This window comes from Hypanus sabinus, chromosome 10 (genome assembly GCF_030144855.1).
Source record: "Hypanus sabinus isolate sHypSab1 chromosome 10, sHypSab1.hap1, whole genome shotgun sequence".
NCBI classification, from domain to species: Eukaryota; Metazoa; Chordata; class Chondrichthyes; order Myliobatiformes; family Dasyatidae; genus Hypanus; species Hypanus sabinus.
Window position 1 is genome coordinate 91,177,211 of NC_082715.1, and position 19,206 is coordinate 91,196,416.

A 19,206-nucleotide genomic window follows, 5' to 3' on the forward strand; every position below is an offset into this window, starting at 1 on the left:
CTTTATATATTCCCCAGGGGACTCAACTGTATCTGTCAGTACTTGTCATGTGCTTCACTTTTTTTGATCAAACCATCAATACATTCAAAATTCTATAATCTTGCCATCTTTTCCTTTGCCCTTACCTAAGCATACTACCCTGAACTCTTGCTAACTGACCTCCAAAAATTGCCGCTATCAGATGTTTCTCCCACAAATGTGCAAGTCCTTTTCATTAGGTCCTCTCTTCCTCCACCCAAATCAGCCTTGCCACAATTTGTCTTCAGAACTAACCTTCACCTTTCCGTAACTGCCATAAAATGTACAGGATTATAATCACTATTTCCAAAATATTCCCCTATTGAAACTTTCACCATGTATCTCATTTTGTTTCCTAAGACAAGGGTATAAACAGCCTGGTCTCTTTCAAGCTATCTACATGTTGCCTCCAAATTCAGCTTTGATGGATTTGACAAATTTTGTCCCATGTTATGTAATCTCAGTCAATATTGGGAATGTTATAATCTTCTACTATAATACCCTATTTTTACATTTAGCTGCAATTTGCTTAAATCTTTTTTTTTAATTCCCACTGACCATAGTATTACCCTCACGAAGTGATTACCCTCTGGTGCCATTACATGATTCCTCTCTATGTATTTCCTTCTTGCATACTGCTTTGTCACTTGAAACCTCTATTCTGCAGAACATTAAGCTGCCAGTCCTGTCTTTTTCTCATGCAGTAATGTCATAGTTCCATGTATTGATCCATGCTGTAAGCTTACCTGACTTGTCTTCTTCCATTAAACTAAACACAATTGAGCCTACCAGACACCACCTCCCCCTGCCCACCAGCATCATCTATCATGCCTCTGTCTACTTTGTCTGCTGGACTTGCTTTATCCTTGACATTTGAGTCAATCTTTCTGCCAACCACACTGCTACTGAACTCATGCCTCTGCCACATTAGTTTAAACACTTTTGAGCAGCATAAGCAAACCTCTTTTCAAGGATATTGGTCCCTCTCCAGTTTAGATTTGACCTTGTGCAAGTCCCACCTATCTCAAGACATTCCAAGTCCACTCCAAGACACTCCTGACTCTGGCAACAAGGAATTAATGTATATTCTGGAATCTTGCTCTTGGGCTAATTTTATTTCCTGCCAATACTTTTGCTAGATATTGTCCTCACCTAATGGTGGAATGGTCAATGGTAGCATCATAAACTTAGTTACTGCTTTTGCTTTCCTCTCGGAGGCCATCCCTTTAACTGTTGGTTAAGGTTAATCAAAGGTTATCTATCTCCTTTCTGTAACTACCACACTAAATATACTATCTGTGATATTTTCCATGTCACAGTTGCTCCATAGTAAATTTTACTGGAGCTTCATTTGTTCTGTGGCAGACATTCTTCCTGCAAGTATTTTGGAAATGATCTCCTACATTTTGCAGGAGGAGCATATCGCTGCCCTTGCTTCCATAAATCCTCTAACACTAGTTCCTACCAAGAGAAAAACAAAAAAAAATGATCATTATTAACTGTTCTTGCTGAAGCCTGATGCTCTGACTTCAAAGGCCCCTTGAAAAATGGCTGCTTTCTAGACCATGCTCCCATTCTCCCTGGCCCTCCTTTTTAAAATCTTTCTCTTGACAGTCCCACACATGCTGCCTTATCTAAACCTTGATCTATGTTTCAGCTGAATAGAAAAATAATGTCTTTGTCCTCTAATTTTTTTCCTGAAGAATTTTGCCAAATGTATACAGTAATTTTAAGTGCATGGGTTGATAAGTCTTTCCACAGCAGGTGCAGGGTTTTGACCTGAAAAATTTGTCAATTTCTTTCCTCCCACAGTTGCTGCATGAACACTTAATTTGTCCATATTGATTGTTACTCCAGATTACAGCATCTGCAGTCGCTTTTGCTTCCACAGCTAATAAATTACTGTTTAGTTAATATTTACGTACAATGAAGCTGCAAATACAGATAGTATAAAATACCTTTAAATCTGAGCTTGTTTAATTTGTTTGCACTTCATGAAAAACAATTGGTGAATCATTAGATAGTTGAGACTATTTCTTTCCCTTTTGAAATAATGAAAATGAAAAGAAATGACTTTATTACTATGACAGGACATGTCAGACTTTGAAAGTATTAGTGTCTACCTGAATTAACGGAATAAAAGACTGCTGAAGATAGTTTTCAATTGAGGCTAACTTTTTTTAATAATATGTTCCTGAAGTGATGTCTGATAGACTTGAAATTATATTAAGCAATTTTTCATTAACCTTTCAAGGTGAGATGTAATAATATTGGGGAAAATAATTGAACAGCTTTGATGAAAGGATAAAATGGAATTGGCACAGTGCAAGTGTTTACATTTAATTTGTGATCTGCATTTTATTTCTGGTCTGAATTTTATTTCTTGGCTGCAGAGATAACAATGACAAATTGTTCTCTTAAGGAATTGCTACTGTCAGGAATGCCAGAGATTGACGTGACTGACTGGCAACATAATACAGAATACACCAGTGGCTATGATAAAGAAGACCCAGTGATAAAGGTATTGAGTACAGCTCGCAAGATAAAATTCATTAGCTGTGTACCTTTTCTTCGAGAAGGCTAAGTTTAAGCTCTGTTATCACCATATAGTACAGGAACGCATCCCTAAAAGATGTTTAAAAAAGCAAACTTGAAGGTAGAAGGAAGTCTCCATACAAGGGAAAAAAATAATCTAGATTCTAGAAACTTGCAAAATCTTTTTAATTTGCACTTCACTCTTTGTGCTGTCACTTAAGTTTCTTGAATGTGGACTGCATTGTTACATAGTTGTGCAGTATACAAACATAAGTACTTGTCATACATGGAAGATAAAGCAGTAAATATAATGCAGTAACTCTAGTTTACATCAGTGGGGGGAAATGTTACTATCTTCAGTGAGTTATGTATTCAAAATTATAGTAAAGTATTTGGATATGTGCTATTGTTGAGCAATGTAGATATGGTTACTTCAAGTAACTAACTGTAACTTAATGGTTAGTAAGTTTGAAAATTACACTGAAGTAGGTGGTATAGTGGTTCACTCAAAGTGGAATCATGTGTAGTCATGGTAGTGAAGAAGGCTCTTGGCCCACTGGCCTTTGTAGGTGCAGACATTGAGTACAGAAGTTGGGAGGTCATACTTGGGGTATTGTGTTGAGCTTTGTCAGCCTGCTGTGGGAAGGATGTTATTAAAAGAGTGTGAAAAAAAGTGATAGAACTTTATAAGGATGTTGCCAGTACTTGAGGGTTAAGATATAGGGAGAGGTTGGATAGGTTTAGACTTTATTTTGGAGACTGTTCGGGGACAGTGATTTTTACAAAGCTGTTTCAAACCATTGGAGCATAGATAGAGTTGGGAATCAGGAAGTAGGGATTCAAGTTAGGAGGGAAAAAAATATAAGATGGACTCAATTTTTAATTTTACTGAATGTCTGTATCTCTGTGGAATAAGTGCTGGAGAAAGTTATTGAGGTATTTACATAACTTTTCAGGTGTGTTATAATCTGAATGTAAGCAAACAGCATTCCTCTGGACCACGGTGCACCCACAAAACATGTATCACAAACAGCACCTAATATTACAAAAATATTACCATAATAAAATTAATAAAATGTAATTGAAAATGTATGTAGTGTATTTTGGAACACTGTTGGACAGGTACATGGATAGGAAAAATTTAGAAGGAAATGCTAGCAAATGGGATGAGTTTGTATGGGGCTTCTTGGTTGGTGTGGACCATCTTGGGCTGAAGATATATAAAATATTTCCTTTCCATTTATCCTTGTGACTTTTGGACAAAATAGAAAAACCAGAAAATGCTGGAAATACACAGCAGGTCAGGTAAAGAGAAGAAAAAGTTAATATGTCAGGTTTGTGACCTTTCATCAGAACTAGTTAAAAATGTCCCTTGCATCGGAGAGAAGTGGAACAAAATATATTTCATGATGGAGAAGGTGAATACAAAATGGTGTTACTGCTGGGTGAAAGAGGATGTGAAGTCTTATAAATGCAGAATACCTGTCTGGGAGAGACGTGAATGCAGATTACCTGACTGGAGGACACGTGAATGAAGGAAGGCAGGAGCAGAAACATGGGTCAGGAACAGTAAAACAGGGCATTGTATGTAGTTGCTGGATATCTGAAATGAAAGAATGGTGCAAACACCCAGCAAATAAAGAGGCTGGTTGTGGAAAAAGAAAAAGTCAGCATTGATGTTGCCATTAATTCTGCCTTTTGCATTACATCAGATACAGTCTATCATAATTTGGAGTGATCCAGAGATCAGCAATACTAGTTCACAAATTCATACAGCATATGGCAGTTTGAGAATTTGAATTTAATTTTCTACTTTCAAAAATCTGAAACCAAGATGATAAAAGGCAATGAAGTATTTCAATTGTCGTCATACATTATTTGCGTAACAAGCTTCTATCTTGTGCCAAATGGGACTCCAGTTCCACAGTAGTTCACTCTTACTACCTTCCTACCTTATGGAGCGGTTTAGCCTTAAGGCATTCAGTTGCATCAAGAACTATTGCAATCTCAAGATTTCAGTAAATTGAGCTAACTACCGTATTCAGAAGGCATGGGAAATGAACTCAGGTCATTCCACAGCTAGTGCTGTATAGTTTATCAATATTTTTAAAAGTCCTTTATAGAAAAAGGATCTAGTGCTTTGCCAGTGTATATGACAAATAAACTCTTCTCGGGCGTTCAGCCAGGTAAAGGTATTGATTTTAACCAACATTTTTATGACAAGCTCTGCCATTTCATGAGGAATCATCCCTGTTGAAAATGGCAGAGTTTGTCATCAAAACGTTGTTTACAATTGATACTGCCCTTGGTTGGAAGCTCGAGAAGAGTTTATTCCCCTTATAGAAAAGTTGTCTGTAATGTAAAGTTCACACAGCTACGTTTCCACCCATTAAAAATATCACTTAATGTTATCTCAAAGCAATTATCTGTGTTTGTTGCTTAAAATTTCCAACATCTGCAGAATCTCTTGTGTAATGTCAACTCAAATCTTTTTTTCTAGTGGTTCTGGGATGTTGTCAAAGAGTTCACTCAAGAAGAATGTGTATTACTATTACAGTTTGTTACAGGCAGGTAAGACAAACTGCGATTAAAATTGATTCATAAAGCCATGTGACTAATAATTTCAGGCCCCTGTTCAGATCTGCATGTATATCTGACTTTGCTAAATGACTTTCTAATTATTGGAATGCTTGGGTGAACGAAGAGAAGGGAAGTGGCTGAGGAAAAAAAAAACTAATGCACTAAAGTCAAATGAAATGGAAATTGTTTCAATTTTTGAAATAGTTTGGGGTTGTCATCATGAAGATTTCCAACAGTATTTATTAACATTTAAATCTATTTGGTAAATGTTTTTTAAAATTGATTTTAGTCAATTGGAGTATGAAGCAATCCAATTGTGATCACAATTTCTAGTATATACTCAGTGGCCACTTTATTAGGTACACCTATCCTTATTAATGCAAATATCTAATCAGCCAGTCAGGTGGCAGCAACTCATTAAAGCCTGCAGACATGGTCAGGAGGCTCAGTTGTTGTTCAGACCAAACATCAGAATGGGGGAAAATCTGATCTAAATGACTTTGACCATGCGATGATTGTTGGTGTTGGATGAGATGTTGCAATATCTCAGAAACTGATGAACTCATGGGATTTTCATGTACAACATTCTTTAGAGTTTACAGAGAATGGTGTGAAAAACAAAAAAAAACAGTGAGTGGCATTTCAGCGGGCACCATTGAACCCGAATGGCCAGACTGGTTCAAGCTGACAGGGAGGCAACAGTAACTCATGACCACGTGTTGCAACAGCGGTGTGTAGGAGTTACCTAATAAAGTGGCCACTGAGTGTATTTAGTGGATATTGACTGGGGTAACTGGCATTAAAAATGCAAACAAAATTGGCCAGATACTGGATTGAGTAGCAGTTTTTCAGGCCGGTGCAAACCAAAGTTGATTTTACCTGAAGTAATTTTCATTAATTTAATTTTCTTTGTTCTGAAATTGCATGGTATAGAATTGATCACAATCTACAGGATCATTACTGACATTTTCTGAATGCACTTTGTCATAATTGCATTGCATGTTTTCATCCAAATTAACATAAATTGTCGCTCAAAGTTGCACATAACTATTATGTTTAGTCTCAGTAATTCAATCATAGAGTTCTAGTTTGTGTTTTATTTCTGATTTCAAAAGACTTTCTGCTGATATCAGGAGATCTGACAGTATAGTGTCAGTATTGACTGCAGAATTATTCAAATAACTTCATATCCAATATGCCAAAACAAACAGAGTGCTTTTTGCAGCAGTCATCAGTTGAGCTACTTATTCAGTGAGCGCTTCAATGGTAACAATGTTAGCATTACTCCATTACAGAAGGCTTTGGGATCGATTGCTATATAGGACACTAGTGAGATTGCACTTATAGCATTGTGTGTTGTTCTGGTTGCCAGATGGGAGCGTTTACTACTGCTGTTCAGGAGGATTTAAACTAATGTGGCAGGGGGTTGGGAACAAGTGCAGAGAGACAGAGGGGTGTAAAATGAGGGTAGAAGCAAAAAGTAGTAAGCTGAAAAGTAAAAGTGGCAGGCAGGCAAATCCAGGGCAAAATGTAAAAAGGGCCACTTTTCAACATAATTGTGTAAGGGCTAAGAGTGTTGTAAAAACAAGCCTGAAGGCTTTGTGTGTCAATGTGAGGAGCATTCGTAACAAGGTGGATGAATTGAATGTGCAGATAGCTATTAATGAATATGATATAGTTGGGATCACAGAGACATGGCTCCAAGGATGGGAGCTCAACATCCAGGGATATTCAAAATTCAGGAGGGATAGACAGAAAAGAAAAGGAGGTGGGGTAGCGTTGCTGGTTAGAGAGGAGATTAACACAATAGAAAGGAAGGACATTAGCCTGGAGGATATGGAATCAATATGGGTAGAGCTGCATAACACTAATGGGCAGAAAATGCTGGTGGGAGTTGTGTACAGGCCACCTAACAGTAGTAGTGAGGTTGGGGATGGCATTAAACAGGAAATTAGAAATGCGTGCAATAAAGGAACAGTAGTTATAATGGGTGACTTCAATCTACATATAGATTGGGTGAACCAAATTGGTAAGGGTGCTGAGGAAGAGGATTTCTTGGAATGTATGCAGGATGGTTTTCTGAACCAACATGTCGAGGAACCAACTAGAGGACAGGCCATTCTAGATTGGGTATTGAGCAATGATGAAGGGGTAGTTAGTAATCTTGTCGTGCGAGGCCCCCTGGGTAAGAGTGACCATAATATGGTGGAATTCTTCATTAAGATGAAGAGTGACATAGTTAATTCAGAAACAAAGATTCTGTACTTAAAGAAGGGTAACTTTGAAGGTATGAGACGTGAATTGGCTAAGATAGACTGGCAAATGATACTTAAAGGGTTGATGGTGGATATGCAATGGCAAGCATTTAAAGTTCGCATGGATGAACTACAACAATTGTTCATCCCAGTTTGGGAAAAGAATAAGAATAAATCAGGGAAGGTAGTGCACCCGTGGCTGACAAGGGAAATTAGGGATAGTATCAAGTCCAAAGAAGAAACATATAAATTAGCAACAAAAAAAAAACGGCACACCTGAGGACTGGGAGAAATTCAGAGACCAGCAGAGGAGGACAAAGGGCTTAATTAGGAAAGGGAAAAAAGATTATGAGAGAAAGCTGACAGGGAACATAAAAAATGACTGTAAAAGCTTTTATAGATATATGAAAAGAAAAAGATTGGTCAAGGCAAATGTAGGTCCCTTACAGTCAGAAACAGGTGAATTGATCATAAGGAACAAGGACATGGCAGACCAATTGAATAACTACTTTGGTTCTGTCTTCACTAAGGAGGACATAAATAATCTTCTGGAAATAGTAGGGGACCGAGGGTCTGGTGAGATGGAGGAACTGAGGGAAATACATGTTGGTAGGGAAGTGGTGTTAGGTAAATTGAAGGGATTAAAGGCAGATAAATCCCCAGGGCCAGATGGACTGCATTCCAGAGTGCTTAAAGAAGTAGCCCAAGAAATAGTGGATGCATTAGTGATAATTTTTCAAAACTCCTTAGATTCTGGATTAGTTCCTGGGGATTGGAGAGTGGCCAATGTAACCCCACTTTTTAAAAAAAAGGAGGGAGAGAAAAACCGGGGAATTATAGACCGGTTAGTCTATAGTTATAGACCGGTTAGGGGAGAGCCAGTGAATGTGGTATATTTAGATTTTCAAAAGGCTTTTGACAAGGTCCCACACAGGTGATTGGTGTGCAGACTTAAAGCACACGGTATTGGGGGTATGGTATTGATGTGGATAGAGAATTGGTTGGCAGACAGGAAACAAAGAGTGGGAGTAAACAGGACCTTTTCAGAATGGCAGGCAGTGACTAGTGGGGTACCGCAAGGCTCAGTGCTGGGACCCCAGTTGTTTACAATATATATTAATGATTTAGATGAGGGAATTAAATGCAGCATCTCCAGATGACACGAAGCTGGGCGGCGGTGTTAGCTGTGAGGAGGATGCAGGGTGACTTTGATAGGTTGGGTGAGTGGGCAAATTCATGGCAGATGCAATTTAATATGGATAAATGTGAGGTTATCCACTTTGGTTGCAAGAACAGGAAAACAGATTATTATCTGAACGGTGGCCGATTAGGAAAAGGGGAGGTGCAACGAGACCTGGGTGTCATTGTACACCAGTCATTGAAGGTGGGCATGCAGGTACAGCAGGCGGTGAAAAAGGCAAAAGGTATGTTGGCATTCATAGCAAAAGGATTTGAGTACAGGAGCAGGGAGGTTCTACTGCAGTTGTACAAGGCCTTGGTGAGACCGCACCTAGAGTATTGTGTGCAGTTTTGGTCCCCTAATCTGAGGAAAGACATTCTTGCCATAGAGGGAGTACAGAGAAGGTTCACCAGATTGATTCCTGGGATGGCAGGACTATCATATGAAGAAAGACTGGATCGACTAGGCTTATACTCACTGGAATTTAGAAGACTGAGGGGGAATCTTACTGAAATGTATAAAATTCTAAAGGGATTGGACAGGCTAGATGCAGGAAGATTGTTTCCGATGTTGGGGAAGTCCAGAACAAGGGGTCACAGTTTAAAGATAAAGGGGAAGCCTTTTAGATGAGGAAAAACTTCTTCACACAGAGAGTGGTGAATCTGTGGAATTCTCTGCCAGAGGAAACAGTTGAGGGTGGTTCATTGGCTATATTTAAGAGGAAGTTAGATATGGCCCTTGTGGCTAAAGGGATCGGGGGTATGGAGACAAAGCAGGTACAGGGTTCTGAGTTGGATGATCAGCCATGATCATACTGAATGGAGGTGCAGGCTCAAAGGACCGAATGGCCTACTCCTGCACCTATTTTCTATGTTTCTATTAAAAGATTAAGCTAAAGAGGATGCAGAAAAGATTTGAGGGTTTGAGTTATAAGGAGAGACTGGATAGTCTGGGGCTGTTTTCTCTGAAGCCAAAGAGAGTGATGGGTAACCCGACAGCGGTTTATAACGTCATGAGGAGCCCAGGTTTGGAGCATGGTCAGTCTTTCCCAGGGTAGGGATGTTTGAAACTAGAAGACATAGGTTTCAGGTGAAGGGGTGGGAGATTCAAAGGGGACCAAAGGAACAGATCTTTGATACAGGGGTTGGTGGGTATATGGATTGAGCTGTCAGAGCAAACAGGAGAGGGTGGTACAATAATAACTTTAACAGACATTTACACAGGTTGATAGATAGAAAAGGGATATGGGTCAAATATAGGTAAATGGGACTACTTAGGAAGGCACCTTGATCAGCAAGGGCGAGCTGGGTTAATATGACTTATCGTGCTGTTTGACTTAATAAATATGGCAGAGTATTCAGGGAGGTTTGGGAACTTTGAAAGTTGGAGGCAAAGACTCTTAGGATGAGTTCATTGTGAATGAATCTTTAAGACATCAGCTTTAAGTTCCTTGGTATAAACATCACTGAGGATCTCATGCAGTCTGTACGTACCGGCTGTGTGGTGGAGAAGGCACGACAGCACCTCTTTCGCCTCAGACTGTTGAAGTAGTTTGGTATGGCCTCCCAAATTCCAAGAACTTTCTATAGGAGCATGATCACTGCTTGGTATGAGAACTACTTCCCTCAATTGCAGGACTCTGCAGAGAGTGAAGCGGACAGCCCAGTGCATCTGTAGATGTGATCTTCCCACTATTCAGGACATTTACAAAGACAGGTGTGTAAAAAGGATCATTGGGGACCCAAGTCACCGCAACCACAAACTTGCAGCTGCTACCATCTGGGAAACATTATCGCAGCATAAAAGCCAGGACCAACAGGCTCCGGGACAGATTCTTCCACCAGGCTATCAGACCTGCCTAATTCATGCTGATGCAACTGTATTTCTCTGTTATATTGACTATCTTGCTGTACATAGTATTTATTATAAATTACTACAATTGCACAATGCATATTTGAACAGAGATGTAACGTAACGATTTTTACTCATGTATTGAAGTAAATTAATAAAGTTATAAAGTTAATTCAATTATATGAACTTCTGTTAATGCCCCCCCCCCCCCTATTTCCCATCCCCTTTTCCCTCTCTCACCTTATCTCCTTGCTTTCCCATCACCTCCCTCTGGTGCTCCTTCCCCTTTTTATTTTTTTCCATGGCCTTCAGTCCTCTCCTATTTGATTACCCCTTCTCCAGCCCTGTATCTCTTTCACCAATCAACTTCCCAGCTCTTCACTTCCCCTCCCTCCTGGTTTCACCTGTCACTCTGTTTCTTCTTCCCCTCCCCTCCCCCACCTTCTCACTCTGACTCCTCATCTTTTTTTTCCTCCAGACCTGCTGAAGGGTCTTGGCCCAAAATAACAACTGTACTCTTTTCCATAGATGCTGCCTGGCCTGATGAGTTACTCCAGCATTCTGTGTGTGTTGCATGGATCATAAGAAATTCTTGATATCAAATGCCATACTTCATTGCAATCCCATGACTTATTAATAATGAGGTGGACGGCTCTGTCAGGGATCTACAGCAGTTAGTGCTATTCTAATAGATGGAGGTTACCAAAGGGATATCCTTTGCTCTGCTAAGCCAAGAAGCCAGGCATTGACCAAGTGTCCAATCAAAGATAAATGCTCGTTCATGCAACCTGCAAAACCTCCGTCCCACTGCAAACAAAGTGACACTCTCTACATCAGTTATCACCAATGTACAGCTTGGAGAGCTTAGATAAAACATTGTAAATTAAAGCAGAGGAACAGGGCCTCTGGGCCATGATGTTTGTGCTGATTATGATGTCAAATGAAGCTAATCCCAACTTTCCTGCCTGTGATTCATTCCCTTCATTTACACATTTGTTAAATGTCACTGTTGTGTCTACTTGAATCACCATGTCTAGCAGTGTTTTCCAAGCATCTACTCCTCTTGTAGAAAATGAACTTGCCCTGCCTATCTCCTTAAGCTTACCCCATTTCATCTTAATGTTATGGCCTCCAGTCTTTGCCATTTTTACCTTTGGAAAGTACTTTGGACTACCTATCCTTTCTATGCCTCTCATTTAATAAACTTCTGTCTAGTCTCCCTCAGCCACTGGTACTCCAGAGAAAGTTAGCCAAATCTATCCATCTCCTCGTAGCTAAGACTCTCAAATCCAGGCAGCATTCTGACGATCCTTTTCTGCAGCCCTTCCAATGTCTCCATATACTTTCTATAATGGGGGTGACCAGCACTGAATACAGTATTCCAGTGTGGCCTAACTGGAGCTTTATATTCTCTCATGCTGTTTTCCAGAGCCTCACATACTGATTTTTACGCATGAATAAATTCCTGATGTCTCTGTGGGAGTAGAATCATATTTCACCCTATTAGCAACAATTATCATCTCACCTTCATCTTTTGGTGTTGTGTTCAATCCGATTTATGAATGTAGGCACCTGGGAACAGATATTGCAGAGCAGATGCTTAATTTCAACATCAGATCATGCTTGTATTTTGGACTCCTGAGGGAGGTAGGGATTTTGCAAGGATGGATCAGTTGATGGATAAAACTTCTGATCTAGAATTAAACTTCACTTTGGATGTCACATTCAATCATTGTCAGAATGAAGAAGCAATGATGGTATCAGTCAGATTATTTCACTGCTTTGCTGAGTGAGGTCATGATTTTTATATGAAAATCCTCCTTCATTGCCTTGTCGTATTTAGGATTTCCTTGAGCACATTGGCATGAAAGGCATGTCATTAAAAACTTGGGTTAAGTATTGCATCAGTTCTAGCATATGCTACATCAAGTTTTGTTGTGTAGTGAAAGAATTTGTTCTAAGCAGTGCTGGTATATGGATCAACAAACACACACAAAATGCTGGTGTACTTCTTCCCATAGATGCTGCCTGGCCTGCTGCGTTCCACCAGCATTTTGCGTGTGTTGCTTGAATTTCCAGCATCTGCAGATTTCCTCGTGTCTGGAATATGGATAATGCTATGTGAAATGCAAAATCAAATAATATACGTCATTACTTGTCTGTTAACATTAAATTGAGCTTGTACCAAACTCGTGATCCAAAGACCAATATTCACATCCCAGCATGATAGCTGCGGAACTTAAATCTGGTTAATCATCTGTAATGAAAGTTCTGGTCATTTGTAATGAGGACTGCAGAAGAGCTATATTGTTGTAAAAACCTATTTCATATCTTTCAAGCAAAGAAATCTGCCATCTTTGCCCTGCCTGGTTTTTGTGTGACACCAGATCAGTTGATGTGGTTGATGAGCAACCAGGGATGCACATTTAATTAGTCTTTTTGTGGATGTTGCAGTAAGGCAAGGGTTACTGTCCAGACAAGGTTAGATTGCAGATAGTGTGCAGACAGGCCAGGAAAGAGATGTCTTGGAAGAGCAGAGCTTCCCTTTGCACAGCAGTTTACCCGAGCCTTTGAGGTTTACTGAGACAAGATAAGAACATGACAGAAGGATGCAAGGGATGCACATACCAATGAGGTGACAATTACTTTGCCAACTTCAAAGTATCATCAGGTTGTTAACTTGTACTTTCAATTAATTTATAACATCTGTATTGTGAACTGTGATTGATTTTGCAAGTAAGGAATTTAAACATACACAGTTTACCAAATGGCCAATATCCATAACTGCTAGTCAAATCTATATGAAATTGGCATTTGCCTGTTCAGAATTCAGAACTGTGGGTGACGAAGGTCGTGTTGTTCTCCTTGATTGAGAGCAACACGAATAGGCCCTTCTGGCCCTTGTCACCATGCCGCCCAGCATCGCAACTAACCACTGTGCTACCATGGCACCCAAGTAGAAGTAAAAGTATAATTGTGGAATGAGTACAGGTTTTCACAGTCCACTTAATCAGTGACAGCATTTTCAGTGGTTTCCTGAAAAAAAGTTAAGTTGGTTAAAATGTGCAGTCATGATTCACCTGTGGCTGCTGGAAGACTACTATTTCAGTTTGACCACAGAAGCTATTGCCCTAGATGGGCTGGTTTGATGGAGCAGTCTGGAATAGTTGTCTGTGAAGTTACTTAATCACATTTACTGAGAAGCCGTTATGATAGATGAATTGTGAGTGAGTACATCGATATCCTAAATCTGCATAGCAGTTGACCTCTTGGGAATTAACCAGTGAGGCATTGACCTGCAAACACGAAGAAATCTGCAAATGCTGGGAATTCAAACAACACAGACAAAATGCTGGTGGAACACAGCAGGCCAGGCAGCATCTATAGGGAGAAGCGCTGTCGATATTTCAGGCCGAGACCCTTCGTCAGGACCAGCATTTTGTGTGTGTTGTTTGAGGCATTGACCTGTTGGCATTTACTGCAGATCACAAATACAGCTGGCAGACACCCCAGGTCATTTTCTTGTCTCTGCTGATCACATGACTGAATCATTGATCTACTATGTCTATGCCAACCAATCTATCTTCTATTCCCATTTACAAGCACTTTGTCAATAGCTTTTTATGTGCTGGTGATTTGGAATATCTTTGCTAATTGGTGATCATGAGCTACAACATGAAGTCATGGTCTGGGTGTGCATGTTTGTGTAAGCTGAGTGTGCTTGGAGAAAGACCACACTTATGATATCTTGAGAACACGGGATTCTGCAGATGCTGGAAATCCAGAGCAGCATACTCAAGGTGCTGGAGGAACTCAGTAGGTCAGGCAGCATCTATGGAAATTAACACACAGTCAAAGTTTCGGGCCAAAAGGCACCTTCAGGACTGGAAAGTAAGGGGTAAGATGCCAAAATAAAAAGGGGGAAGGAAAGAAGGAATAGTTAGAAGGTGATAAGTGAAGCCAGGTGGGTGGGAAAGATAAAGGATGGCAGAGGAAGGAGTCTGATAAGAGAGGAAAGTGGATCATGGGAGGAAAGGAAGGAGGAGGGTACCAGGGAGAGGTGATAGGCAGGAGAGGAGACGAGCTAAGAAGCTGGAGTGGGAAGGGAGAAATGAAATTACCAGAAGGAGAAATTGTTATTCACGCCATCAGGTTCGAGACTACCGATCCGATGCTCCTGATGCAACCTCTTCTACACTGGTAAGTACCAATGTAAATGGAGCTTTGATGAGCACCTCTGCTCCATCCCCAAAAGTGGAATTTCCCAGTGGCCAACCGTTTTAATTCCTCTCTCCATTTCCGTTCCAACATGTTGGTCCACAGCCTCTTTTGCCACAATGAGGGTGCTCTCAGGGTGAAGGAGCAGCACCTCGTATTCGGTCCGGGTAGCCTCCAACCTGATGGCATAAGGTGGCGTGGTTAAAAGTTGTCAAGCTTTTGTATCTTCTGTGTGCTAGAAGAGGGAAGAGAGAATGATTGGGTGGGGGTGGGGTGGAGTAATGGGGATCACAGGGGTGATCTTTGATTATACTGGCTGCTTTTCTGAGGCAGCAGGAAGTGTGGATGGAGTTCAGGAAGCGGAGGCAGGTCTTTGTGATGGACTGAGCTGTGTCCACAACTCTGCAGTTTCTTGGTTTTTGGCTGATCTGCACGTGTGTGTGTGTTTGATGTTTGGCGGAGGGTTGGTTTTATTAACTTGATACCCTTTTATGTTAGGAGCTATGCTGCATTGAGCGGTGCTGTTGGAAATAGCAAAAATGCTGCTTTAGTATTTCTTTCATTTGCACATTGATTATTTAAAGCTAACAATACGTGGAAAAGTGCCATGCTTTGTGCAAAGTGTGACATTTTTATTTATTTTGATACAAGTGTGTTTTAATGGAAGTGAATAGATTGTTTATTTATGTTCTTAAACTTTTCATTTTCTAAGCTCAAGAGTCCCACATGGTGGCTTTGCTTACCTTATGGGTGGTAGCGGATTGCAGAAGTTCACGATAGCTGCTGTACCTTACACGTCCAACCTCTTACCAACATCCAGTACCTGGTATGTAGAATTTATGAGCATTGTAAAATGGAGGGAGCATTTGATTTATTAAATTTATAAGTCAACGTAAATATTTCTCTTAATTCCATCTGTATCTGTTAGAAATGTCATTCAAACTATGGTTTGTCCTTGGTTTCATAAAAATCAGTTGATTTCAAGATGATAGTCTGTTTAGACTATTAAATGCTGTGACAGGAAGATAAATGTCAGCTGAAGAATAAATTTATGGTTAGATTACCATCACAGTAATGGAACAATGTATTGGAAGCATTTAAAGTACTCTGAAATTTTGTTAAGGCAGAAATTTTTGTAATAAAATCATCGCAATCCAACAGCCATTTTCTTAAAGACTAATTCTCTGTATTGGCATTTATTAGGTATTCTTTGCACACTTTTAACAGCTGTTAGATAAATGTATTTATGGGCTCTCATGTAGCTAGAATAGTAGGCAGTAATTTTCTGTGATTAAAAATAATTGCCACCACAATGAAATGTACAATGGTATTTACTTTTATATTTCTCTATTTGTAAATCAAATCTAATTGACAAACCATAAAATATTACATGTCTGAGATTTACTTAAGTTTAACATTTATGCAAATAGACCATAAACACCTTTAGAATTGACCTTCATTGGATTAACACTTGACATCATGGCCTAATATATTTTGGGTACTTTCTGCCACAGCCTTGATTTTTTTTTTTGTTTATTCATTGTTGGGGACTTGGGGTTTACAGCTAAATCAGTACTTAATTGCCCTTAAGAAAATGGCAGTGAATTGCTGCAGTCCTTGAGGTATAGGAATACCTACAATGAGGTTAATGAGAGATTTCCATGATTTTCGCCCATTGCCGGCAATGTATTTCTACATGGCTTGGAGGGCAACTTTCAGATGGCGGTCTTTGTGTGTTACTACAAGGCATCTTATAAATGGTACCCATTGCTACGCACTGCATCAGTGATGGAGTGAGTGGTTGTGGGTGGGCTGCTGTGTCCTGTAGGATGTTGAGCTTCTTGAGCACAGTTAAAATGATGACATCTTCCATTTTCTGCTGATGACTGAGAGCAGACATGGCAGCGGTAAGCCAGATTGTCCTACTTTTTATACAGGATATTGGCAATTTTTCCATGTCAGGTGCCATTACTGTAACTATACAGGAACAACTTGGTTAAAAATAGAGTATTCTGAAGCTCAATTCTCCAGAACTATAAGCTAGAATACTGACTGGACTAATAATCATTGTGTTATTTCCTCCTCAGCTGTTTCTTGATAACAAATTTCTGTGACGGTGAGATCTTGGGAGGAATTGTAATTCATAAATTCAGAAGCTTACTTTGTTCTTTGATGCATTTAAAACATTAGTGGGTACAATTCAAATCTTTATACAAATTTAATGCGAACATTTCAAAATCATCTTTTCCAGCATTAACATGTTGAAATTGCCAGAATACCCCAGCAAAGAAAACCTGAAAGATCGAATTCTCGTGGCATTACACTGCGGCAGCTATGGATATACCATGGCATAAGTATATCTAAAGACATGGAAGTGACTGTAGAAGAGACCTTCATTCCTCAACTCTGTTCAATAGTGCTTCCGATTTTAAAAAGTTTCCAGATTGATTTGCAAATTCACTGTAGCACATTTGTATATGCATGGCAAGCACTGATTGCTGATGTCAAGCATTATGCGTGTGTTATTTTAGAATTTTTTTATTTTTAAAATTGTTATACATAACTTATGCACTTGGGGGAAGGGATAGGAATTTGTAAATTTGCAATATATGTAGAAAAGGTATTCTGAAATGCAGACATACTCTTGGAGTACTTGAATTAGTGGCTGAAGTATGCAGGTTCAGTTGCCAAACCTCACTTACAGTGGAGGGTAAGAAAAAGCCAAGGTTTCATTATATTTTTTGTAAGACAAGGACAGACGTTTTATTTTTTTGTGAAGATGTTAATTTTTAGTTTATTACTCAGTCTTCATAATTTAACATCTTTTTGAGGGAGGGCATTATCATTAGAAATGACAAAATATTTAATAGATTCTAACAACCAAAATTATTTTACAGAATTTCTGCCAAATCTTAACTACCATCTTAAATGGATTAAACTACCTTATGGAAGTATTTGTATATTGTGAAGTTTATGTATATATTGCTTTATCCTGTCCATTTGAAAAGCATGGTGCATCTACCTGGTTTTCTTGACAATTGCATGTCTTTTTCTAAAAACGTATTAAATTTCTTACTGAAAAAATTGCCATTGTAGCTATGTTGCATTATTTAATGTCTACTATAAAATGGATAATGCTTCAATGTCATTCTGCATATCTTTTTCTTCTCTCGGATTCATCACTTGAATTGACTTTATTTCTTACATCCTTCACATACATGAGGAGTAAAAATCTTTACATCTCTGAATGTATGTAACCCTCAAATTCTGATGGCAGCGTAAGTCTAGGGAAGACAATCTCTGGCCCCACCAAATGTATGAGATTGAGGTGCAAAACCTCCTGTTTGTGTGGATGCTGCGTGATGTGTCACCCTGGTACAAATCAGTACTACAAAATAACAGACAGTACACCATATGCAATTAAATGATTTAGCTTTATAATTCTTAATTTGACTGAAGGGTTAGTGAAATAAAACAAAAAGAAAAGGGCCCATTTTAATGAAACGGTCTAATGTGCACAAGTTGGAGCTCATGATTTCCCTTATGCTGGTCCTTTATCGATTTCCTCGGGCTTCATCGACTCCCGGCCCCATCCAAGTCCACTCCTTTCTGGAGTCTACAACCTCTTCTTTCTGGCATCTTCCGCTGAACAAAAGGCCTTGAGCACCTCGGTGTCAGACACACAGCCAAAAAAAACACTCCCCTCATTGGACAGGTCACATTGCAAAGCACCTGTTATCTCCAACCATAACCCAAACACTGCTGCTACAGAAAGACCTAGCAGTGCTTCTAAAGACTATTGCATTCACAGTGAAACCTTTCCCGGGGTGGTACATGTGCAACATGTAAATTATAGTAATTTGTAATAAATAATATCTACAGTAAGATGTACAACAGAACAGTCAATATAGTTTAGAAATACAGTTGTATCAGCATGAATTAATCAGTCTGATGGCCTGGTGGAAAAAGCCGTACCAGAACCTGTTGGTCCTGGCTTTAGTGCAGCGGTACTGTTTCCCAGATGGTAACAGCTGGAACAGTTTGTGGTTGTGCTGACACAGGTCCCCAAAGATCCTTCAGGCCCTTTCTTCACACTTGTCACTGTAAATGTCCTGAATAGTGGGAAGTTCACATCCACAGATGGACTTGCTTCTCCACCTTTTTAAAATTGATTTATTATTGTCACTGAGATACTGGGGGTGGGGGGGTGGGGGGAAGGTGGGAAACTTTTTTTTGCATACCATCCAGGCAGATCATTCTAAGCATGTACACTGAGATAGTTGAAAGGAGAAAAACAAATCTAATGGAGTCAAACTGGACCCTGATCTTGAGGAATATTTTGCCAAACTTGATGTATCCTGTTAGGAGCTTATTCTCAGTTCCTGTAATACTCTAGTGCAGGGGTTTCCAACCTTTTTTATGCCATGTATCAGTTCCATTAAGCAGGTGTTCTGTGGGGTAAAAAAAGTTTGGGAATCCCTGCTCTAGGCATATATTCTCATTTAAGATGGAGCCTTTTAGAATCACTGTCTTAAGTGACATGAAATTTATTTTACCGCTGCAGGGCAA

At 39.5% G+C, this 19,206-nt stretch overlaps 1 protein-coding gene across 8 annotated transcripts in view; it reads left to right on the plus strand.

The window, feature by feature from the left end:
* hace1 (HECT domain and ankyrin repeat containing E3 ubiquitin protein ligase 1) overlaps positions 1 to 17,715 on the plus strand; it is a 69,067-nt gene extending 51,352 nt beyond the window's left edge. For 6 of the 8 annotated variants that reach the window (XM_059982320.1, XM_059982324.1, XM_059982322.1 and 3 more), the window contains 5 exons: positions 2,441 to 2,539; positions 5,054 to 5,124; positions 10,204 to 10,284; positions 15,350 to 15,463; positions 16,889 to 17,715. In XM_059982320.1, coding sequence (XP_059838303.1) covers positions 2,441 to 2,539; positions 5,054 to 5,124; positions 10,204 to 10,284; positions 15,350 to 15,463; positions 16,889 to 16,991 — 468 coding nt within the window. In that variant the 3' untranslated portion in view covers positions 16,992 to 17,715. The remainder of the gene's footprint in view (positions 1 to 2,440; positions 2,540 to 5,053; positions 5,125 to 10,203; positions 10,285 to 15,349; positions 15,464 to 16,888) is intronic. The other 2 variants (XM_059982323.1, XM_059982325.1) reach the window with 1 other exon arrangement.
* The last annotated feature ends 1,491 nt before the right edge of the window (positions 17,716 to 19,206 follow it).